Source organism: Corythoichthys intestinalis, chromosome 6 (genome assembly GCF_030265065.1).
Source record: "Corythoichthys intestinalis isolate RoL2023-P3 chromosome 6, ASM3026506v1, whole genome shotgun sequence".
Classification (NCBI taxonomy): domain Eukaryota; kingdom Metazoa; phylum Chordata; class Actinopteri; order Syngnathiformes; family Syngnathidae; genus Corythoichthys; species Corythoichthys intestinalis.
The window spans coordinates 14549049-14575289 of NC_080400.1; the positions used below are offsets into that span (position 1 = coordinate 14549049).

Genomic DNA, 26241 nt, shown 5'->3' on the forward strand with positions numbered 1-26241 from the left:
TTTTTTGGTAATGTGTACCTTTTGTGTTTTTATATTTAAGTTTTTCTTCATTTATCTTTATTACTGCATTAAAAAATGATTTTTTTTTCTTTGTTTCCAGTTTTTCAGTTTTATCAATTTAATGTTTTGTTTTTTGGTTAATCAAATTTGTGTATTTTCTATTTTTATCATTTACCACTTATTTTTAGTTTATACTTTTGTGTCCAATACTTCTGAATTCAGTCTGATATGGGCATATACCGGTTATCGGTTTCAAGGTTTACCGTGGTATGAAAAAGTCACGGTTTCAAAACCACTAAAATTTTCCATCATACCGTAGTACGGTATTAGCTATTTTTATGTCCCAAAAATGCAGTGAGAAATGGCTTGGAGTGGCAGCGCCCACCCTTCCCCTTCCGGTTGTATCTCTGTCCTGTGCGTCGCTGTCAAAACTACACCTGAGCTTTTTCAAAACCCACTCAAAAAAGTTAGCCTAATATAGGAGTATTTCGGCTACCGAAAAGAAACAAACGGCCGCGGCTTAGAAGACGAACGACAGTCAATGTGCAGGCAACACCTCCAACATGATTTCAGATTTACATGACCATCATCGGTCACTTTACACAAAATTTAAGGTACGTAAACGCAGTCATGAACGATAAGATACAGTGTCCTCCATAATTATTGGCACCCCTGGTTAAGATGTGTTTTTTAGCTTCTAATAATTTGTTTTAATTCAAATAATATGGGACCTTAATGGAAAAAAAAGAGAAAAATCCAACCTTCAATACAAGCATGCTGAAAAGGACCTCATACCCACTGTGAAGTATGGGGGTGGGTCAGTGATGCTGTGGAGCTGTTTCGCTTCCAAAGGCCTTGGGAACCTTGTTAGGGTGCATGGCATCATGAATGCTTTGAAATACCAGGACATTTTAAATCAAAATCTGTTGCCCTCTGCCCGAAAGCTGAAGATGGGTCGTCACTGGGTCTTTCAGCAAGACAATGACCCTAAACATATGGCCAGATCTACACAGAAATGGTTCACCAGACACAAAATCAAGCTCCTCTCATGGCCATCTCAGTCCCCAGACCTTGTTTTGTTGGCAAAAGGGGGTTGTACAAAGTATTAACACCAGGGGTGCTAATAATTGTGAGACATTATTTGATGTCAAATATGTTTTTCTCTATGTGGGATTTTTCCCCACTGAATGAATGCACTTGTATTGAAGGTTGGATTTTTCTATTTTTTTCCATTAAGTCCCATACTATTTGAATTTTAAAAAATTATTAGAAGCTAAAAAAACAACATCTTTTTCAGGGGTGCCAATAATTATGGAGGGCACTGTAGTTAACTCCAGCGTGTTTTGTGTGTCAATCGATAGTAAAACAAATGCCATAACGTAAGCTTGTTAACGAGGCTAATAACGTGGCTAGTTAGCAAGGCAAGAAGGCTAACTTGTTTCCTCACAATAAGCGTACTTTTGTAGTCTTCTGCCATTGTAAACATCTGTTCAAAATAAGGTTTTAGTAAAACAGACTGTGGTGTTTTTCTCCCTGGCAACTTACTGTGTTGAGAGAGGTAGAATGTGTGTGTAATGTGTAAATAATGATAAGAGTTATGCACACGGGTTCTGTCTCTTTGCTGTCACTCTCCATTAATATTCAAATAATTAATATTAGTAGTGGTATATTAACCCAGAAAAGGTGAACATACATTCCTGCATCATAACATGGACTGAGAGAGAAATATGTAGAAAATGTTGAGATGAGCTTTAAAGTAAGTGAAGTGCCTGCAATATTATTTTTTTTAAAGAAGTGTTACTTTAAACTTTATGGAAAATAATTATTTTTGTTCTAATGTTTAGCAACTTGAGCTGTGGCTGTGGGTTTAGTCAATAAGTTCTATTTATTTCAATTTAATTTGGATTATTTCTGTGACGTTCTGCTGCTGGTTAGATTATGTTTTGTTACAGAGCTCATTGTGGGGGGCGTTCCTGATGTCGCACCTGCACTCAATGCGGCTCATCAACACAGCATTTAAGCACGGCTGATCCCGAAGAAAGCTGCCGAGATATTGCTTGCTGATCGCCATTGCATTTTCGCACTATTGCCTCGTTACTCTCGCGTATTCCTGCCTAGGATTTTGTTTGTTGTGCTGCTCTTCGGCGTATCTCTACCTTGTGCAGGTATTTGAGAATTTGTATTTACCGGCTATCTGCCTATTGTCTCAGTTACCCTCGAGTTTGCATTATTGAGCCCCGTCGACCTACTGTCACGGACCCTTTTTGTTTTTCTGCCTTTCCGCAATCGCGTGTTGTTTTTCGTTTGTTATTAATAAACCCTTGAACGCCATCCTCGCTTGTTGTCTGCTGCTTGGTCCAACCTTATTTCCGCATTCGCGGACGTAACAATTTCAGTTATTTATTTTTGTTATTTTTATTATTATTTTAACATTATATTCATGTTGCTGTTCCAATTTGCAAATATGGTGTGAAAAAAAAAAATGCAGTTCAATGGGGAAAAAAATATTTTAACACTTACATCTCAAAATAATACATTTTAGACCTCTAATTGCAATACTGTGATAGCGTGGTATTTTTACTTAAGGTTATCATACTGTCAAAATCTTACATCTTCTTAGTAGATTTTCAATCCATAATTATGTTTCCTTTATTCTCTATTTTCTAGGGATGTCCCGATCACGTGATCGGAAATCGGGCCGATTAAGCCATCTTTCAGAGGATCACAATCGAGTGAAAAGGATCGGGCTTTTAATTTTAAAAATAGATTCAGGTTTTTCTGCTTCATGCTCGGCGCCACAGCCTCTCACCCTCCCTTCATGCAAAGCATGACTGGTTGGTTTGTAGCTTTGATCTTGCCAGAGAAGCTTGGTAGCTCAACGTTCAAAGGCACAAATGCGTCAATCATCGTTAAACCTACATGACGTGTGCTGTGGCAATTTATTATGTAAGTGAGAGGCTGTTCTCAACAAAGTGAGCGGATTTGAGTGGAGTCACTCAATTAAGCATTTAATAAAGAAGACAAGCATTTCTCTATGTTATTCTTGTTTAAAAATTCACATTATGAATTCGGTACTGTTGGACAGTAATATGTTTTTTAAAAAATCGGGACGTGGTATTGGCCGATTCTCAAAATCAGGTGACTCAGACTCTGGTGCAAAAATATGCGATTGGGACTTCCCTAGGTTTATTTTGTCCTCTAGGTTTTCTCCTAATGCATGTATTTTTCAACCCAATTTTAGTATTTTAAACGGAATTTATTTTTTATTTTACTGAACATTTTATAACCAATTCATTTTCTTCTGTTGTATTTTTCATCTTAAATTATTGTGCTTTTCACAAAATATTTGAAGGGCAATTTTTGGTCAATTCTTTAAACAGTAATCTATTCTTTTATCTAACACTTTTACATTTTATCCTCAAAAAAAGATTTAAGAAATGTAATCTTATTAAGGGTTTTATAGGTAAATCTCATGAAGCTAATTTGAACTATGTATTTGGGGATTTTAGGGATATAGTCATTAAAAACCTGAAATTGTGCATTTTTAGATGAAAGATGGTTATGTCTATTAAATGGGTCGCAATTTGTTACCAATATTTTGTATGTTTTTAACTGATCTTCAGAGTCATAATAAGTTCATGGCTGTAATGCGTCCATGAAAAATCTTTGATGTTTTCAACCCAACATAGCATTATAAACTTCATAATACAGCAGATTATGAAAAACTAGAATGGTTTTTACTTGTATCAAAATATATTTATGGAAACTAGGAAACTAGTGTCCAAGCATGCAGCTTTCATGACTGTTTTGTGTTCATGGTCCGGTCAAAATCAGTTTTTTTAAATAGTTATTCTGACCCTTAAAGTGCCTATGACAGCAAAAAGCATGTTTATTTCATAGTTCACACGGTATTTTATGCTCCTGAATGAAATGGACCGCTTGGATGTGTGAGGAAGCGATCGATTTATATATTCAATTTTTTTTTAATCCCGCATCATGAAAATGAATAACTTACTGTTTTGAAGAGGAATGCGGATGTGAGGTCACCTGGGTCAGCATATCACAATACTAGGGCTGTCAAACGATTAAAATTTTTAATCGAGTTAATTACAGCTTAAAAATGAATTAATCACAATTCAAACCATCTATAAAATATGCCATATTTTTTTGTAAATGATTGTTGGAATGGAAAGATAAGACACAAGATGGATATATACATTCAACATACGGTACAGTACTCTATTTGTTTATTATAACAATAAATCAAAAAGATGGCATTAACATTATTAACATTCTGTTAAAGCGATCCATGGATAGAAAGACTTGTTCTTAAAAGATAAATGTTAGTACAAGTTATACAAATTTTATATTAAAACCCCTCTTAATGTTTTCGTTTTAATAAAATTTGTAAAATTTTGAATCAAAAAATAAACTAGCAGCCCGCCATTGTTGATGTCAATAATTACACAATGCTCATGGGTGCTTAAGCCCATAAAATCAGTCGCACCCAAGCGCCAGCAGAGGGCGACAAAACTAAAAAAAAACACAAGTAACAAGTTGGCATTGCACTGTGCTGTCATTTTAATCTGTTTGAGCGGGGCATGTGCGTTAATTGCATCAAATATTTAAATATTATTAATTTAAAAAAAAAAAAAATTACCGCCCTTTAACGCGATAATTTTGACAGCCCTACACAATACAGCATTGCTTTATGGCATGCAGATTGACTACGGATTCAGCGGATTAAATCCTTTATTTTTCGCATCACACCTGCCAAATTTCTTCAAGATTTTGTTGCTGCACCAGGGAGAGGCGTGTGAGCCTTTTTAGGTTTCAAAAACCCCCACCCCGAAATTGGCCAAAACAAGTCCGACAACTGTGGGACCATTGGACGAGAAAGTGAGTAAACATTGTGATTTGTATTATGTCAAATACTGGGATCGTGGCACACATTTTAATACGGAGGTTGCTTTCATATTGTGGCTGACAACGCTCCTTGTCCACCGAGAATGCCACTCGGCCGATGACCGTTGGCTTGTCGCACACCCTCATCGGTCCTCTTTCCGTGCCCGCCGGCAGAGAGCACGATAGTAGGCTTATGCTCATGCGGTTCTCCATATCGTCCAGACTTCCAGCCCCCTCTGCCCTCTTAGTTTTCCTGGCAATAGACCACTATCCTCGGCTCGGGCAGCTACGAACTCCTCTGACACCGGCCGGTTTGTCCGGCGGTCATTCTCCAGCTGCTTCCCAGGCAAATGAGCTCTCCGACCCGCAGCAGGGGAACAACGAGCTGTAACTTGCTCGCCGCCGGAGGAGTTGCCTATCAGTGAAGAGAATCCCGCCACCGTGTGAAACGATCCAGGGTCGTTTTGTGTGATTTTTCGCTTCGAAAGGCGAGAGTAAGGCTTTGAAAAGCCACTCGGTTCAGGTTAGCACGTCGGCTGTCACGCCTCCTGGTTTGTTTACACTCTTCACAGGGAAATGACAAAAGCCGGACTAACTCCGGTGGCATAAAATATCGTTGGGGAGGTGCAAGTCGATAGGTTTGACCATTATGGAGTAATTTTGCCATGTCATACTGAATAAATGCATTTTGAATATTTCAGATTCCATTTAGCACAAGACTGTTATTTGTCATGACCAAACCATTTATTTAGCAATTGGGGAAAAATACTTCCATAAAAATAATATCGTGTAAAACTATTGGAGAGAAACAATGACATTTTGCTGCTCTCTTTGTCGCGTTTTCCTCGTTCTAAATACTTCCCCCTCAATGGGCTGAATTCTAAATCAGATGAAATCCTGCCCGTGTGCACCTAATATTGCGACTTGCGCCACTACTAACCGACAACTTTTTTTTCTTGCTCAAACCTTCATAGCGTTTTGTCTGCAGTTTTTTTCTGCAATGACTCAAAGGGTTTTCTCATCTGACACATATTTGAGGCTCCACATGTTGACAGCAAAAGCCCATATTTTATTTATTCTTAGCGGGACAAATACTTTGGAATAGTTTTATGGTGCTACTGTGACCAACATGCTGTATGTCAAAAACATTTACTGTCATTACTGCAATTTAGCATTCCCAATTTCCCAGCAATATAAAGTATGTGGAATGTCCTGATTACATGTGCTTTTTCACCACTGTGTTTCGGGGATCTTTGAATAATCTGTGTCTCACGCTGATTCAACATATTTCTACAGTCAAGCTGATTGATAGCTTTGGCTTTTGTTTGTATTGTCTACCCAAAATGTCATGAGGTATCCCCCTCCCTCTCAACGCCTGTAACCATAAAAAGCTGCATAATAAATCAACACAAATAGTCAACTTTGCTGATTAGCTTCCAAGTTGACGCAGTCATTTTCAAGGCGTCGACCTCGGTGGATCGATTGGAGTGAGGCGGAGCTAAAAGCTCTGAGGTCTCTTTAATTGAAGACCTCACTTTGGTGGTTGTGGTCTCCCCCTCCGGGCGGTGTGATTCGCATCGAAGTAAATAAAATGTGGCAGTAATGGAGCCGCCCAAATTACAGGCTCAAAACAGAAATAGATTTCAGAAAGAGGCAAGGCGAAGCAACTGAGCTAATTGATTTGAATTTAGCTTGCTTCCATGCTTGTTAATGAGAAACGGGGCACAGTAAATATATTAAAGTGTTGCAATGAATAAACCAAGAGAAAGATTTGGAAAAATTCAAAGGTTTTAAAGGAAAAAATCTAGATGAAAATAATATAAACCTTGAAGGGGGTGGGGGAAGACTAATATTTGAGAATTTAAAAAAATTAAATTGGACACCTGAGTCAGAAAAATGCAAAGGTTTTAGTTAATATAAGGAAACACTACAACTGAAAAAAAAAATGGAAATATTGTGAAAGTCAAAATAATAGGACTCATTTTAAAGTGAAAAACCGCCCAAATACAACAAACATTATGCAAAATACATATAGTCACACTAGCATCAACTAAGAAATGTGAAAAACTGTTTAAGTGTGGAATTTTAAGTCCTGCTCTCTTTACGATCCAGCTGGCACATGCCTATGCCTATTTTCAGACGTCACTGTCGAGTAGCCCAAGACTTACGCATAGAACATACTGGCAGTCTCTTGATTTTAGCAAGCCTGTGGAACCTTTTTCATGCTCTATACTATACAGTATATTTAGATCCTTCTTAGTGATTTCCCTCCCAGGTGTATTCAGAACAGCCAAACCCATAATGCCAGCCATTTAAGACCATTTTCACGTTTTTTTCCCAAAAGATACACAAAAAAAATACTAAACCAAATCAAAGGCACATTTCATTCAACAAGTTGATTTTTATCATGTTTAAAGAAGCACTTAGCTTTTCAGTTTTGGTCAATTTTAGCAACGCTGGTGGACAAAAGCGTCAGTGTTTTGCCTTAAGGAAGACTGCGTCTCCCCATGAGGACCAGCGCACACCCGCAGTGTCGTAAAATCATTGATAAATCAAAAATTGCTCTCCCGGTCACCTGCAAGGTGGAATTTCTGTTTCCAGCTGCTGTGTGAAGGATGAATAGTAATAAGGTAATGAATCCAGTTGTGGCTAAACAATAGCATATGACGGTTAGCAACCATATGGCTTAAGGCCGAGTTATGCTACTGCGGCAGACCTGCGCCGTCAAGGTAGACCCGTTTTATGACCCTCTGCCGTAGCCTTTCGTGTTCTTTCACAATTTTCTGACTTCGCGTGGAAATGGGACTGTGATTGATCCGCTCAGACTGTAGTTTCTGGTTCAGCGCGAAATCACCGACACTGTCAAACAAGATCAAGTACGACAACTTCCACAATGTCTCGTCAAGACATTATGAAGATTGACGGAGATTGCTGAAAATACGGGACTGGAGCTCAGCCAGCGATTAAACAAAAAAAATAGAAGAACCACCGAGACAAGTATGTATGTGTTCGGAATCGAATGGCTACACGGTGACACAGTCGGCCAAAAGCTGCCAACTTTTTATCACTTTATGTCGTATTTTTGGTTGGTGCACTTCATTTATTGTGTACGTATGTTTACTGTGAGTGACCTATTTACGTGTCACACCTCAAGTATATGAAGAATAAAGCGCAGGTTTGGTGTCAAAAGAGTTGTTTTGATCTTTAATTTTCAACTAGACAGTTCACACACCTGATACATCATCATTGATTAAGAGTGCCTCGGTGCTTTTATTATAACGTGTTTACCATCAAGGCTTACAACGCAGTTTGGGGAGTTCCATAGCCGCCAGAAATTTGCTATGGCTTCCCACTGACTGGCTGGTTGTAGGACACGGCAAAAAAAAAAAAAAAAAAAAAAAAGGCTGGAGGGCTGTTCACAATTCTTTGCAGACAAAACGCTGGACATAGTGCTGGACGCCCGAGGCTAGAGTTCGTAATGTGACGGCATCAACAGTCCGACAGACCGCCTCCAAAACAGTCTACTGCGTCGCCTGCGCCTCAACATTTGTTGTTCAATGTTGATGAGCTGAACATCCACATTCAAGCAATTTATCTCCATTAGCATTTTAGCATAGCAGCGTAACCGGAAGAAAACAAAGTCGTCAAGAGTCCCCCAAAACCATACAAACACAACGGCACACCCCTCTTGTGTCTTGGCGGTGTATTACAGAGCAACACCGCAGAACTATCAAATGCTCATTGACGCCGTAGTCACGTCGCCGTCACTGCGACGCAGTAGCAAGTGAAAGCCAGGCCAATTTTTGCTCTGTATATCGTGGTAGCCTGTCATTTTTTTCCGCCTCAGACAAAAGTTTTTGTCTCTTGTTGCTCTGCCATCTTTGCAGAATTCGCACGAAAGCGTTCGCATCGACTTCCGACTTATAATGAATGGAGAAAGGGGGAAGTGACAGATGCTGTAAAGCAGTCAGTACCGGTGAAAGCAATACAGACCCACACTCAAGGTAAAATAGGTGTCATTCAACTAATGTTCAGTCGACATATCACGAACGTTATAAAAATACTTTATAAAGGTTCAAAACTTACAAAGTGTTGCATTAACTGCTCTTAACTGAAGAACAAAAAAGATAAGAAAAACTTTTTTGATAATGTAAGATGGAAATCGAATTTTCTTTTTGTAAGTTCAGTTTTCAAGTAGCCATAGAACACAATATCCTCTGGTGCTTGAAAGAAGGGGATGCCGTGTGACACGATGTAGGTCGTGAACGAGTTAACTGGGCTGTTCATGGATAAGAAATTTCGCATCGCTGCCATTGAAGCTTAAAATTCAAACTGATCCATTCATCCAATCCCATTGAAGGGGGAGGACTGATGATGATAATCATGTTTCAGTGCGACTGGCAGTGATAGATGTCCAATTCATTTGAATTAGAAAAGGCCGGCAGCGAACCCTCCCAATTAAAATGTTGTGCAGGTCAATCGCTGTCAATGGCGGTTAATGAGTTACGACTCAAGACTCCTAAAAACAATATGAATTACTGATAACTCACTCTCAAATGTGCCATCAGTATGAAACGTCTGTTTAGTTGACATCCTGCAATGTACTGCAGCAACCTAGATGACATTGTCTCCTTTAGTCGTGTCCGCTCATCCCAGAATCTATGCATAAAGAAGCTTTCGTAGGCTGAACCGCACAGGTTTAAGAGGAGGACAAAGAATGAGGTAAAAGGGTAGGGGGGGGATGGAGAGTCCCTCAAGCTGGAATTCAGCCCAACTGGCAGGTCAATCCTCCCAGAGACACTGCAGTGCCTCCCCTGGAGTGACCTTTCATTTCCCCTAAGTCTGCACTGCCAAGTCAGAGCATCTTGACCTCAAATCAACAGTAACATAGCGCTAACTTTTCTCCCTATTTTAATGTTTTTTCGGATGTTAAAGGATTACCGTTTTGGGACAGAAATGTCCCCAAAAACATGAAGTGAAAAATGCTGAAAATGTTGAAATTTAGACAAACTTCTGAGGCGAAAAAAAACAACTCAAAAATACATTGACTGGAAATGTCTGAAAATGCAATCAAAAATATTTAAAATTATAGCAAAACAGCCATACTTTTGTGTTGCTTTTGGTCTTTGGTGTCAATTGGATTTTATCTGTGAGGGTTAATTCTTTATAAGGTACTCATTTAACTTATTGGCTGCCTACAGTGCTGGCACAAAAAAATGGCACCCCTGCAATTCTGTCAGATAATGCTAAATTTCTCCCGGAAAATAATTGCAATTATAATTGCTTTGGTATCTTTCATTTTTCCTGCTATGAAAAAACACAAAAGAGAATGGAAAAAAATTAAATTATCATTTTACACAAAACTCCAAAAATTGGCCGGACAAAAGTATTGGCACCCTTTGAAAAATCATGTGATGCTTCTCTAATTCGTGTAATTAACAGCACCTATTACTACCCATTTCCAGCACAGACCTGTGCACGGTGGCTCTGAAGGTTTCTACTCTAGACTCAGTCCACTGTTTCTGCAGGTCCCCCAAAGTCTGGAATCGGCCCTTCTCCACAATTTTTCTCAGTGTGCGGTCACCTCTTCTGGTTGTGCAGCGTTTCCTGCTACTTTTTCCTTCCCACAGACTTCCGACTGAGGTGCCTTGATACAGCACTCTGGGAACAGCCTATTCGCTCAGAAAATTCTTTCTGTGTCTTAGCCACTTGCTTGAGGGTGTCAATGATGGCCTTCTGGACAGCAGTCAGGTCGGCAGTCTTGCCCGTGATTGCGGTTTTGAGTAATGAACCAGGCTGGGAGTTTTTAAAAACCTCAGGAATCTTTCGCAGGGGTTTTGAGTTAATTTGTTGATTCAGATGATTAGGTTAGTAGCTTCTTTAGAGTACCTTTTCATGATATGCTAATTTCTTTAGATAGGAATTTTTGGGTTTTCATGACTTTTTTGCCAAAATCATCAATATTAAAACAATAAAAGGTTTGAATTACTTCAGTTGTGTGTAGAGCTTAAACGAATACTCGAGCAACTCGAGTTTAAAAACTGATCCGAGTAATTTTATTCACCTCGAGGAATCGTTTCATTTTGCCAGCTCTAAGCATCACGTTTTGCCCGGACTACTTTTAATGCGGGACAACGCGCTGACGTCACGTGCGTAGAGGAAGAAGCAATAGAAAAAAAAAAACTTACTGCAGCTGACAGCTGCTACAAACTACGCCGACGTAGCTAAAAACTACGCCCGCGTGATGCTAGTGTGGTAGCATGTAGTGTCCGATAAGTCTCAGATATCGCATGCATTTAGGACCAGATGCGAAATCACAGACTTGGCCACGTCTGGGCAGTGTTAGTAAACAGCCGCCATCTTTAAGCAGTAGACTTCTCATCGCTAATAAATATAATGTTACTGTCACTCGCTCAAGTAACATTAGCCCTTCGGAGGGCTAGGTTTCTATTGATTATGACCACTGTCGATCCGTGGCTAACGTGTCTTACATGCAGGCTTTAATTAATCTGTAATAACGTGTCTTTATTTAATCTGTAAAAACACAGCGCTGTAAAGTGATGAGGGTGTAAAATTAAAACATAATAAAGCTAACTGTCAGCTTTAGCTCCGTAGTCATTGCTGAATAAAACAAGGAGCACTGGTCCCTAATGTGCTCAATACAGCAGGTATCATACATTTATTTTGAACACTGCAAAAACTCAAAATCCTATCAGTACTTACAGTTTAGACTAACTTAAAACTTAACTAGCACTTAAAAATAGCTTGACACAAATAGAAATTAAATTGAAACACGTGGGAAAAACACATAGGTTTCAAGTGTTGTGTGTTATCAGGCGTAATTACATTTTTAGGTAAGAAATATGTTTGTTTTTTGAGTGAAAGCAGTGAAATTTTTTTTCTAGTCACATCTGAGATGCAATTGTTGGCGGTTTTCAACAATGTACATCGAAAATGAAGATATTGATTGACTGAAAATGGTTCAATATTGGATTAAATGTCTTTTTTTTCCCAAATGTTTATTTATAATTGCTCTTTACCTAAAAAAAAAAAAAGGTTTTATCCGATTACTCGATTAATTTATAGAATTTTCAGTCGATTACTCGATTACTAAGATATTCGATAGCTGCAGCCCTAGTTGTGTGCAATGAATGTAAAATATATGAAAGTCTAATGTTTATCAGTACATTACAGAAAATAATGAACTTTATCACTATATGCTAATTTTTTGAGAAGGATCAGTAGACATGATGAGTCGGTGTGTCTTGACCTCAGCGGCAGAAGCTCCACCGAATCCCTAGGGTTTGATTGAATCCAGGTTAAGAACCACTAGTCTAAAGGTTGTGCTACCAAGTATTAGGCTGAGGGTGCCAATACTTTTGTCGGGCCCATTTTTGGAGTTCTGTGTAAAATAATAATGATTTACTCATTTTCTTCCATTCTACTTTGTGTTTTTACATTGCAAGCAAAATAAATGAAGCTATTACTATCGAAGCATTTGTAATTGCAATCATTTTCTGGGAGAAATTGAGCGTTATCTGACAAAATTGCATTGTTGCAAATACTTTCGGCCAGCACTGTATATTTAGCCATTTTTGTGGGAATATATGTTTGATGCTTTAAAAAAAAAAAAAATGAATAAATAAAATAAATAAAAGAGCATTTTATAGCCTTTATGCCAGCTGACTTTTTCTGAGTTAGCCAGCTGTTCTTCTGTTGTCCTTAGAGCCTCATTTTTTTTATACCGTTTGAGGCTTAGCTAACACTAACTACTGATAGCTACAGCCCTATCCACATACGTTGGGAACACATTTTGGGATGCCAGGTCGGTATAAGGTAAAATATTTTTCAATTACCAAAAATAGTCGCAATCTATAAAGTAGGGGTCCCCAAACTACAGCCCGTGGGCCGGATACGGCCCGCCTCCACATTTGGTCCGGCCCCCTGTACATTTTTTTTTTTTTTTTTACTTGTGTTATTTATTTCCTGGCTTCTTCTGTGAAGGACCCAGAGAGGGTTATTTGGTTATTATCAATTAAGTTAATAATCTTATTATTATATAATTATTTTATTTACTTTTGTTCCATGAAGAATCCAGAAAGGGTTATTTGATTGTGGCTTTCTGAAAAACAATACATTTTTACATTTAGGCACTCCTGCAATCGTCACACTTTTTCTGTTACAAACTGATCCCGGCCCCTCATCAGAGAAGGGGAAAGTTATGTGGCCCTCACAGGAAAAAGTTTGGGGACCCCTGATATAAAGGGTTAAAAAAAAAATAACTTGCTCAAAACTTCAGTAGGCGTGCAGTGGGGAAGGTTCCAGACTATAGGGGACAATTTTGAAAATACAAATATATTTGATTAAAATTATTACTATAAACTAAATATTAGTTGGAAAAAACAGTCAGTGCTGATATTCAAAGCTAGACAGAATTTTTTTTTTTTTTTTTTTTAAACCTGAAAAATTAAAGTCACATATACAGAGAGCTAAACTGAGCATTTGGTGAAGAGCTTCCAGGAGGGGACCTCCAGCTGGCACGGAGCCCGAGTTGCAGGTCAAGCCTCCCAGCGAGTCCGCAGTGACTCCCCACAAGTGTCCCTTCATTTCCAACCTCTCGGTGTCTGCAAACTCCCGTGCACCAAGACCCCCAGTCCCACCATCTCCACATCAAAGTCAACACTCACACACCAGGCACCTATCAGCTATTTTAACGCCATTTTAACCACCTTTCATTGACTTTTTAGGTCGTTTTAGAGTGGGTGAAAAGCCCCATCAAGCTAGCAGAAGCCAAAGCAATCCAAAAAGCAAGCACGACTCGCCGGTCGCAGATGTGGCAAGGGGAAACAACACAAGAAACGCACCATGAACTTACTCGAACTAACAAAAGAGACTGAGCGACTTACCGGCGAGTCCACAAACGACCAGGATTGTTGTTAAAAGTCCGTAGAGCGGCTCCATGGCTCCGTTGACTGGACCGGACCGTGTAGTCCTCGTGCGTCCCGGCCAACTGTGGATGGAAATCTGCCTGCCTCCGAAAGGAAAAGTGGGCTGTACCACTTGGACGGGCTAACGGGTTCGCTAACAAAGTAGGATGTACCACTAAAAAGGACGTCGAAAAAGTCGATTACAAATCTCGGCGTTTCAAAATACTGCTTTTCTCAACAAATGTTTCCACAAATTGACTCCTGTGTACTAACAGTTCAAGTCGCATTAAGGAATTTGAACGAATCAAACTCACAAAGGCACGTGTACGTCACAGAGGTTCAAAACATCATAGAGCTGTCAATCAATTCAAAGCTCCTGCGTCACGTGATAAAGATATGACGGAACCTTTATATGGCAAAATGATCTCATAGGACATACGTAACATACAGTGCCCTCCATAACTATTGGCACCCCTGAAAAAGATGTGTTTTTTTAGCTTCTAATATTTTTTTTTTTATTCAAATAATATGGGACCTTAATGGGAAAAAAAAGAGAAAAATCCAACCTTCTATACAAGTGCATTCATTCAGTGGGGAAAAAATCCCACATAAAGATAAAATTATTTGACATCAAATAATGTGTGTCACAATTATTAGCACCCCTGGTGTTAATACTTTGTACAACCCCCTTTTGCCAACAAAATAATGTCTGGGGACTGAGATGGCCATGGGAGGAGCTTGGTTTTGTGTCTGGTGAGCCATTTCTGTGGAGATTTGGCCATATGTTTAGGGTCAATAGCCACGTTTACATGGAGCCAAATATTCCGATTACAATGGGAATATTTGTTCAAACCGAATAAATGTGTTCCATAGAAAACACCTCATTCGGAATGAACTGGCCCAAACCGAATGGAATTTCATTCCATTTCACAGGGGTGGAATATTCCTTTTCCCAAACCGATTAGAAGTAAAATTATATCATGTAAACAGGGAAGCGGAATGGTGTCTGGTTGCGTTCTTTCTGCGCATGCTCCGTACTGACGTGGTGACGTCACTTGGTGACGTAAGGAACATCACTTGCAACATGGCTTCCAAGCACACGCACAGCGCACCCACACAACTTTTTAAATGAATGGCGTGTCATTCTGAAGTTTTGTTTCCACTCGAAAAGTTAAAACAGCAGCTGATCTGACGATCGATCTCCATGTTTTGCAACGTGACGCTTTGTTTTGATTAATCTGCGCATGTCAGACGGCAGTTGTCAAACGTCCTTTCGGAATAAAGGCAGTCACATGTAAACGCTGGATCGGAATAGATGAAGTGACATGTAAACAGCTGATATGAAATTTCCATTCGGAATGATTTGAATCGGTATGAATAAAAGTCAGCATGTAAACGTGGCTAATGTCTTGCTGAAAGACCCAGTGACGACCCATCTTCAGCTTTCGGGCAGAGGGCAACAGATCTTGATTTAAAATGTCCTGGTATTTCAAAGCATTCATGATGCCATGCACCCTAACAAGGTTCCCAGGGCCTTTGGAAGCGAAACAGCCCCACAGCATCACTGACCCACTCCCATACTTCACAGTGGGTATGAGGTGCTTTTCAGCATGCGCATCTTTCATGGCACGCCAGACCCACTTAGAGTGTTTGTTGCCAAAAAGCTCAATCTTGGTCTCATCTGACCAAAGCACGTGGTCCCAGTTGAAGCCTGGGACCGTGTGTATCTTTGTGGGAAACCAAGATTGAGCTTTTTTCAGGGCATTTACAGGTCACTTGCTGTTCATTTTAGGGCATTTACAGGTCATTTCCTGTTGAGTTTGAGTCACTGACTATTTATTTGGGTGATTCCCAGGTCACTTTCTGTTCTCGAAATAACTCGAAATAAACAGGAAGTGACCCATAAAATACCCCGAATTCAACTGGAAGTAACTGAAAATCAACAGGTAAATGACCTTAAATGGCCCAAAATTACCTCATTGGCTGCCACTGACAGCCATAGACTTTCAATCCGTTTGAATCATTCGCTGCCACCCACCCAGTTCAAATGGATTGGACGTCTACTAGTGATAAACTCATTCCAATTCACAGTAGAAGCTTGTTTTTCTGTTTATTAGTAGTTTGTAGAATATCATGGAATGATTTCCTGACCAATGTATCGACAATCATTATATAGCAATATCATCAGATCATCGTTATTGTGAGCTTTGTATCACAAATCGTATCGTGAGGTACCAAGAGGTTCCCACTCCTAGGCTTAACCTGCATGTACACTTTTTGCTGGAGATGGGACATTCATAATGATCAATGCAAAATAAATCTGTATTGATTTATACTAACTTTTATGTGTATTGGTTCAGCCAACACAGTTCAATTCAAACTTTTGTTTTCAAAAACTACCAAAATAACAATTTGAAAACTTCCAGAAAAAATATCCGGATTTCATGCGCAATTTTAAATTGCATTATTTGAACATTAATTATATTAACATACACAATAAATACAAGTGTGTTAATCATCTCTTAACTATCCAGGAATTTAAAAAAAAAAAAAAAAACATTTGTCTTAAGACTCCTCATCATTGTCTAAATAAAGAAATAATTGTCAGGGAATAACAAAAATAAATAAAAATGGAGCTGTCATTCAGGTAAAACAATACTGCTTTTGTCCACAAGCACAGCCAAATTCAACGAAAAAAATGAAAGCTCCTTTTAAGCTGCTTTAAGACCATATTAATAAAATTAAAAGTATAATTGGGGAGAAGGGGGTAAACCTCGGTTCACTACATTTCTGTCAGTTAATTTAACGTTAACAGTAGAAAACAGGAGGACACTTCTCTCTAAGCAGCTTCTTACTCGAGTTTTGCAGATTAGCAAATTCACACAGTATAATGTTATGCTAACTAGGATGCAGGTCGGACTTTCAGTAGCAAAATTAGTGGTGTGTTCCCCACTTCTACAACATTGATGTATTTTTTACATTTCTTACAGTAGCTGCTGTTTGCTAGGGAAAAAAATTCTAATATCCGTAATATCTAATGTGTGGTGGTGGTGGGGTGGGGGTGGGGGTCAATTAATCAGCCAATCAAATGTGCCTTTAGGAGGGAAAAAATGGACTGGCAGCATGTTCAGCAAGTTAAACGAGGTACATGTAAGTCTGAATATGATGGGGAAAAAATCATTTGACAATGGTGGAGTCAATTAAAACAATCAAAACATATGGGAAGGCACTCTAAATGACTTATACAGGGTGACCCAAAAAAAAGTTTACACTCAGTTGACTGCTTGTTTAAAAGCCATTGAAACATATCTAAATAGGTTGTCATGCTTAAGTGATTCATTAAGGTCACTCAATGCAGCTGGTAATCTCTCGTCTCTACAATTCCTGTGCTTCTGCTGAAAATGAAGAAAACTTTAGCTGTACCTGAATTGCTGCGTGCCGGTCTGACACCTACTGAGATTGCAGCAAATCTGAGAATATCCAGATGTGCAGTCTACAAAGTTATAAAGAAGCTGAAAGATACTGGAACAGCCTCACGAAAACCTGGGTCTGGAAGTGCCAATCTGTGCGGACCAAAAAGTTGATTGACAAGGTGATATGTGGCCACCCCAGAGTCCAGATCTCAATCCCCTGGATTATAGCATATGGGCAACTGTGGAGGACAGTGCCTGTAAGAAGCCACAAACTTCTGTGGCAGCCTTGGAGAGGTCCATTGTTAGATCTTGGGAAAAGATGACGGCATCCTACATAAAGAAGACCTGTCAAGCGTTCCGCAGGCCCCTGGAGGCTGTTGTGACACTTAAGGGAGGACACATTGAAAAATAGAGTGTACTGTACATGTTCTTTACAATAATGTATAATTTGTGATTAAATTCTAATTCTAAACTGAATAAACATGGCATTTAAGTTGTATTATGGCAGTGTAAACTTTTTTTTGGGTCACCCTGTATAACTGAAGTCATTTTATAACACAAATAAGGTTGCTTAAAAGTTGGTGGGGACAATTTGAGCATCCTGAAAAGTGTTTTGTCCCTACCATCCCTATGCAAACCTGGGCCCTTGCTTTAAGGTCATATAGGTATGACGCAAAATGTGATGTCCACTTTTCTGGACACCAGTTCTCAAATGTAGTTATGTTATTTTTGAATTATCATCATTTTATTATTAACAGTGATAGATGTCAAATCCATTTGAAGGCTGCCATTGACAGTGATAGATGTCCAATCCAATTTGACTGGGGGACTGGCAGTGGAATGTATCAGCCAAACTGGATTGAACGTCTGTCAGCGTCAATGGTTGCCAATGAGGAAATACCTAAGAAGATAAATACATTTTGAAGGCTCTCTCAGTCTAAATCGATTGGATGATTATCGTTGTCATTGGCAACCTCTGTAAATTTATGAAATAAGATTAAAGCGGATCTGACAATAGGAATGTTGTTGATCTGTTTCCTTAGTTTCACTTATAATGTGGTCAATATAAAAACTTCATTTTAAAAAATTTGAGTTCATAATTAATTTTATTTTATATGAGTACTAATATAATATTACCAAAAATTAAGTTAGAATGGATTAAACAAATACACTATGATCAGGGCACCTAACAGCACTCTTAAATGAACAAATAATGAATAACATTTATTAAAAAATCATTTCTGTTTAAAGCATAAAAATGAAAAAAAAAAAAACATTTTAAATGAATGAAGAGAATATATATTTTCAAGCTTTTTAACAAATAATAAATAAAAAATAACCAAGAAAACATTTACTGTTTTTAAGTTTATTAGTTTTTTTTTGTTTAGATAATAAATGTAAATAATAATAATAACAATTTTGACTATTATGTGAAACAAATAATAAAATATTACCAAAAATTAAGTTAGAATGGATTAAACAAATACACTATGATCTGGGCACCTACCAGCACTCTTAAATTAACAAATAATGAATAACATTTATTTAAAAATCATTTCTGTTTAAAGCATAAAAATGAAAAAAAAAAAAAAAAAAAAAAAAAAAGAATTTTAAATGAATGAAGAGAATGTTTTTTAAAGCTTTTTAAAAATAATAAGAAATCAAAAATAACCAAGAAAACATTTACTGTTTTTAAGTTAATTAGCTTTTTTTATTTAGATTATAAATGTAATTATGTAATAATAATAACAATTTTGACTATTATGTGTTATTTTAGCCATTTATTAGCAATACTTACATAGTCTTACAAAAAAGGCATGATCTTTAAAGTGCATGTGACACCGTAAAAAAAAAAAAAATCTTAAATAGCATTATTATGTGAATTGATAAAAATGCATTTATCCAATATGACAGGGCTAAATTTGTGCATAATGGTCAAATACCTCCTGAACGGTATTTTGTTAGTCCGGCTCTCATCACTTTCCTGCGGGGACTCCGAGACTAAGAGCTAGGCTACATGCTAACCCAAACCGAGTGGCTCTTTCAAGTCTCTTCCTCGCCTTTTGAACACGAAAAATCACACAAAACTACCCCGACTTATGTCACACATGGGAGCAGGGGTGATTGTCTTCACTGATCGGCCAGCCCCTGGCAGCGAGCATGTTTTGGCTCGTCATTCCATTTCTGTGGCCCTGCCAGGCAGGCAGTGCTCGTCGCCGGGGACGCAGCAGGGAATGCAAGATACCTCCTTATTAAAACACGTAGCTTACTCACTTCTTCAACCGTCCAATGGTCGCTCCATTGTCATATTTGTTTGTCCCCGAACGGGAACTTTTTGAAACCCTGAAAGGCTCACACCACATTCCCTGGTGTAGCAACAAATGCCTGCAGCACATTGGACTGGCGTGACGTGAAAAATGAAAAAAATAATCCGCAAATTCAGCTGGATCCACAGTCCTTTTGCATACAATCTTATCGTAACGCTGTATAGTGAAGATGATGTCTCCTGTTAAAGTCACATCCGCTTTCTTCCTCTATCCGGAGTGCCTGGACGGATCTCATTTTCGTAGCGCAGGATTAAAAAAATTGAATAAATATATTGATCGCTTCTACACACATCTAAGTGGTCCATTTCATTCAGGGGAATAGAATACCGCGTGTAATATGAAATAAACATGCTTTTTTTGTTTGTCACAGGCACTTTAAATACAGTTGGCAAACAAGCGCAAATGTTTTGCTTTTTAAAACTTGATGGCTTGATTCAGTCAAAGCAAAAATTCCTGGTGTGACTTTTTGTTCTGAAGCAAAAAGCTATCATTAAGTATACAAAAATGTTTGTTGTAAGGAAGCCATGAATGCAGCAATGTGTTTAAGCATGGTATTTAATTTTTTGACCCTTCTTTGAAAAAGAAGACAATTGGAATTCTGAAAAGCATGAATGAAGCTGTTCTAAAAAATGTTATGGTTGGTTGTCACGGTGGGGGGGGGGAAATGTGGACACAAATCCACAAAAACAGAAGAAGTGAGGCTTTTGTGATCTCCAATTCTCCTTAAATTTGTTATATCGTAAAATGAACAAAGTGATGAAAGAGTTTCAGGGTAATAAAATAAGGCTTTAAACACCGCAAAACATCAGACCCTTTAAACGTGACTCGTGACAATGACATCACTAAGAGTGAAAATAAATAAGGGAACTAAATACAAACAAATATCTGTTTCTCGGAAAAACAATATGAAACAAAAAGAAATATTAAAACTAATACCATGTCCACAAGCAAATCATACATTAAAATGTTTTAAATATGGGAAACAGTTGTAGTTACTAGTACAAAATCAAAATGTAGTCACTCTGGTGTTATCAGGGAACACAACAATGAGATACTATTCGTAATAGTGTTGCAAAACAAGGAAGTGCAAGTTAATATAAACTCCAGGAGATTGCTTCCTGAAGGACAAAGTATCCAACTATGATCATTGACTTTGGCACAGGCTGATGAACCACCACTGTCAGCACTTTGGAGGAGTCATCCTATTTATTCACTTACGATAAACAAAAGTGCTTCTACGGTGGAATGTGCCAAAGTTGTCTTCTAAGTTGCCATTGTTTAGAAACACATTATTTCCCATATTCAAAATGAATTCATTCATTTATGTCGTCATCAATCGTGCAGCCAGCCCCTCCCAGTTCAAATGGATTGGTCTTTTATTGCCATCAATGGCGGACAAAAGTTAATGTTGTTAAATTTTCAATACTTTATGTTTTTTAAATATAAAAGTTATTCTGTATATATGACGGTCACGGAAAACACTCAGGTGACTTGAAAGTCTGCTCTGAGACCCCCATTTTGGCCAAATTTCAAAATTGTCCTATATGAATGTGCGATACATCTTTAGAAAGTTTAAAATCTCAATTTTCTGGGGGAACAAAAATTTGGAACAGGAGGGCATTTAAAAAAATTTTTTTTTTTTTTAAATAAAAATCTGTGTAGCATGTTTAACCAAGTGTCAAGACACAGCTATGAATGGCCACAGGCATACTTTTGGGGGATTTTATGGGTGAAACACGGTAATATAACAAGGGTCGCAATGCAGAAATCGTAGATAAGGAGTGGTCGAGATTTTCTTTTTAAAATATTTACCAAATATTCAAATATTTATTTATATATTTTTAACCTTTTTTTTCTTCTTCAATTTTTCTTTGTTTGGATTGTTTTTTTTATCATCTAAAATATCGGGAAAATGCAACAGTAAGAATAAATAAATAAATAAATAAATAAAGCGATAGCTATGATGTAGATATCCGTGACCTATTTACACAAACTATTTTTTTCATTGTGATGTAATTTGTTCAAAGTTCAAAATATGCCAGTGAATAAATTTTTTGTCGTTTAAAAAACAAACTACAAATTAGGCATCAATTAATGATTCTAAGCTAAAAATGGTAGACATTTTGAAAAATAAATATAATTACTTACCTTCTTTTATTGGCTGGGTTGAAACAAAAGCGGTTGCACGGTGTTTGTAAACAGGGGTTTCCTGGGTAAAACAGACAAATTAAAAATAGTTCGGGGGCTTAATGCACCATGAAACTGCTATGGCAGCATATAGACATATTTTTCTATCACACACAACAGTTCTTTTAGCTTAAAATACAGGAGTTTATTTTAAAGATGGGTGCAAGAGCAGAAACTGGTCGAGGGTATAATGAGATGTTCTCCAATCGTGAAAGGTTTCCTGGCTTTAGCAATACGGTTTTCCACGAATTATGATGCTCTCAGCGCATTCTCTTACGTTGCCTTATTTGCTAGCTTATAGCCACATATTATGTACAATGAACTTTTCACACGAGCAGCAGACCAGTGTGAAGAGGGCTCCACGGCAAGCGCAAAACGAGGGAAGCCACGCAGGCTGACGTAAATGCTGTGAGGACGTGAAAAGCGGCAATCATATTTACTATAGTCTCAAGCACTAATGCGTTTATTTTTCATTGTTGCACAAGAAAACAACGACTTTTCCTATTTCAAGGAGTAGGGGGCATTATAAAAGCGGTGTAAAGAGTTTTACAAGTTTCGGTGAGAAGGTGAACAGTTTTTTTCTTGTTCGTGAACTACATTTCCACACAAACGCACATAGAGGTACCATTTAGCTTAGCAAGGACAGGTATGATAGTCATTTTTCGAATGTCCCGGAGCTTGCAAAACTTTGAAAAGCGCATCTATCAAGGTTTCATGGGCCATGTTTTGTGTCTATCCGTCCGCCAAACAGCCAGATTTAAGTACGCCCGCCCCTCTGCCATAGACCTCATAATGTATTGACAGGACACGGGGCCGATATATAGGGGGCCTGCATTGTTGGCGAGGCCGTCAAAGCTGTCCGAGTGGAGTCACAGACAAAGAGCTTTTTCCGGTGAAAATTCTTGTGAATAAATGCTTAAATCCCCGAACTCTTTATAGATATGGACGTAAAACAGTCTCGATTCTTGGTCAAAAGCAAAAAAAAAGTGCAGTTAGCATTTATTTTACGTAAGTATGTTGAAGTACAATTCTAGTCTGTTCGTGAATGTAGCTAGCGTCTTCCTTATGTAAACAGAGCTTTTCCGGTGAAAGTTCTTGTGAATAAATGCTTAAATCCCCAAATTCTTTAGAGATATGAACATAAAACAGTATCGATTCTTGGTTAAAAGCAACAACAACAACAACAAAAAAACGTGCAGTTAGCATGTATTTTATGTAAATATGTCAAAGTACACTGCTGGTCTGTTAGTGAATGTAGCTAGCGGCAGCCTTATGTAAACAGCTTTTCCTGTGAAAATTCTTGTGAATAAATGCTTAAATCCCTGAATTCCTTATAGATATGGACGTAAAACAGTCTCGATTCTTGGTTAAAAGCAAAAAAAAAAAGTGCAGTTAGCATTTATTTTACGTAAGTATATCGACAATGCTAGGCTGTTAGTGAATGTAGCTAGCGTCTGCCTTAAGTAAACAGCTTTTCCGGTGAAAATTCTTGTGAATAAATGCTTAAATCCCCAAACTCTTTGTAGATAGGGACGCAAAACAGTCTCGATTCTTGGTTAAAAGCAAAAACAAAAAACAAACGTGCAGTCAGCATTTATTTTACTTAAGTATGTCGAAGTACAATTCTAGTCCATTCATGAATGTAGCTAGCGTCCTCCTTATGTAAACGGAGCTTTTCCGGTGAAAATTCTTGTGAATAAATGCTTAAATCTCAGAATTCTTTAAAGATACGGACATAAAACAATCGAGTCTTGGTTAAAAGCAAAAAAAAAAAAAAAAAACGTACAGTTAGCATTAATTTTATGTAAATATGTCAAAGTACAATGCTGGGCTGTTAGTGAATGTAGCAAGCGGCAGCCTTATGTAAACAGCTTTTCCGGTGAAAATTCTTCTGAATAAATGCTTAAATCCCTGAATTCCTTATAGATATGGACGTAAAACAGTCTCGATTCTTGGTGGAAAGCAAAAAAAAAAACGGGCAGTAAGCATTTATTTTACGTAAATATGTCGACAGTGCTGCTCGTCATTAAGGCGCCCCCTTATCACCACAAAGAGCTTTTTACGTTGACATTTTTTGTGAATAAATGCTTAAATCACTGAATTATTTATAGATATGAATGTAAAACCGTCTCCATTTTTTGTTAAAAGCAAAAACCGAGCAATTAGCATGAACGTAAAACAGTCTCGGTTCTTGGTTAAAAAAAAAAAAAAAAAACGGGCGGTTAGCAATTATTTTACGTAAATATGTCAAATGTGCTGCTAGTCTTTCAACCACTGTGGCGGCGCCTTATCACCACATAGAGCTTTTTATGTTGAAATTTTTTGTGAATAAATGCTTAAATCCCTGAATTCTTTATAGATATGAAAGTAAAACAGTCTCGATTCTTGTTTAAATTATTAAATTTAAAAAAAATAAATAAATAAACTGGGCAGTTACAACCCCTAGCAAAAAGTATGGAATCACCAGTCTCGGACGAGCACTCACTCAGAAATTTTATGATGTAGAACTAACTCAAATACAAAGCTTGAAAAAAATAATGAATTAGGTCAAAAGTGCAACTCTTTAGCAATCAGAAACACTAAAAGAAATGAATAATAAACATTGTGGTGGTCAGTAAATGTTAATTTTATAGAGCAAGTGCAGGGAAATATATATGGAATCACTCGATTATGAGTGAAAAAAATATGGAATCAAGAGAAACAAACAAAGAAATAACAATCAAAACACATCTCTAGTATTTAGTAGCACCGCCTCAGGCTTTTATGATAGCTTGCAGTCTCTGAGGTATGGACTTGATGAGTATTCTTCATCAATTTGGTGCCAACTCTCTTTGATTGCAGTTGCCAGATCATCCTTGCATGTAGGACCCTTGCTGTGGACCATTTAAAAAAAAAAATTACATTACAGGTTTTCAATAGGGTTGAGATCTGGGCTATTTGCAGGACTTGACATTGACTGGATGAGTCTTTCTCTAAGGTATGTTTTAACAGTTTCAGCACTGTGGCATGATGCATTGTCATCTTGGAAAATAACAAACATATTTTCAATTGAATGAATAAGAAAGCTGTCTAAAATTTCAATGTAAAGTTGTGCATTTATTGAAGATTTAACCACAGCCATCTCCCCAGTGCCTTTGCCTGACATGCAGCCCCATATCATTAAAGTGATCCTTTAACTTAAATACATGTAGGCTGTAATAAACCACAATTGTTCTCTTTTACTAAAATATGTTGTTAGAAACACATAAAATGTTAAATCCATGGCAATATTTTATAATATTTAGTCCATATTTTGACCGATAGTTGGCGCCACGGTTTGCGGGCTCGCATTGATGACGTAATTGGGATCTTTCCAAATGTGTAGCGTGTTCAACAATTGCTTATTGCTGCCTAAACTTGCGAAGTAAAATGCCACGATGTGCTGCTTTTGGATGCAATTTCCAGTCAAATGGAAACAAGGGGAGTGACGTGAGCGTTCAAGCTAGAATGATCATTTTTAGTGAATAAATGTGCATAAGTGGAAGCTTCTCCCCCTTTTCGGTCCCTGTATGCACGTATTGGCGTACTGGCGGCCGAACATTTTTCCTGGATCCTCAGTCAAGTAAGGGATCCTTCTATTTTCTGGCTCCGACGGTCCCACCGCGTCTGCAATATTGGTTTCGGATCTGTCCATTTTTTTGATTCGTCGGTCCCACAGCGACTGTTCGGATCAGTCTATTTTGTGGAATCGACGGCCTGATCGCGGCTGCGACATTGCCATGGGATCAGTCTAATTCCTGGATCTTCGAGTGAGTAAAAAACGCGGATTTGGATTACTATTGCTATCTTTTTTGTTGACTACTCTTCGTGGGAGTTTCCCCCAAATCATACAAAATAATTAACGCACTATGGCACGCTACAGTGACGACAGTGACTCTGACGTGGACCTTACAACAATGTTGGAGTTCATTAGGGAACGCCTGTTTGCGTACTGCTGAGCTCCCGAGTGAAGAGTGGTCAAGGTGGAAATATTATTTTTTTGTGAATAAATGTGCATAAGTGGAAGCTTCTCCCCTTTTTGGTACTTTTATACACGTATCCTAGTCACCACGCGTTACAATGTACAAGACATGGATTACACAAGGTGTGCTCTTTGGCCTGTACTGTATGTAAAGCACACGACAGCTCTGGATGCTAACAATCTACATAATTATATTGGGATATGTTTGAAAACGCAGTATGCTCACCTTGAATATCTGCTAATAAAACCGGACAGCATACACTCTCGCTCCCAACCGGACTTCCCAACAGCATACGCTCTTTCGCTCTGTTGTCATTGAGACTTTTGCCCAACTTTTGTCTTATCAGGTATTTGCTGCACGCATTTTTCCCCGAAGCGCGCCTCTTTTCAAATCTGGGTTAAACAGGAAGGGTAGAACTGACAACATGTTGGGAAAGCTAACGAGTGACACGCTGGAATTTCGGCAACGGGACCGGTGACGT

At 38.1% G+C, this 26241-nt stretch overlaps 1 protein-coding gene across 1 annotated transcript in view; it reads right to left on the reverse strand.

Moving 5' to 3' along the window:
- LOC130917476 (nectin-3-like protein) overlaps window positions 1–14163 on the reverse strand; it is an 88458-nt gene extending 74295 nt beyond the window's left edge. Inside the window, exon 1 of the mRNA XM_057838922.1 lies at window positions 13812–14163. Coding sequence (XP_057694905.1) covers window positions 13812–13866 — 55 coding nt within the window. The 5' untranslated portion in view covers window positions 13867–14163. The remainder of the gene's footprint in view (window positions 1–13811) is intronic.
- Between the last annotated feature and the right edge of the window lie 12078 nt (window positions 14164–26241).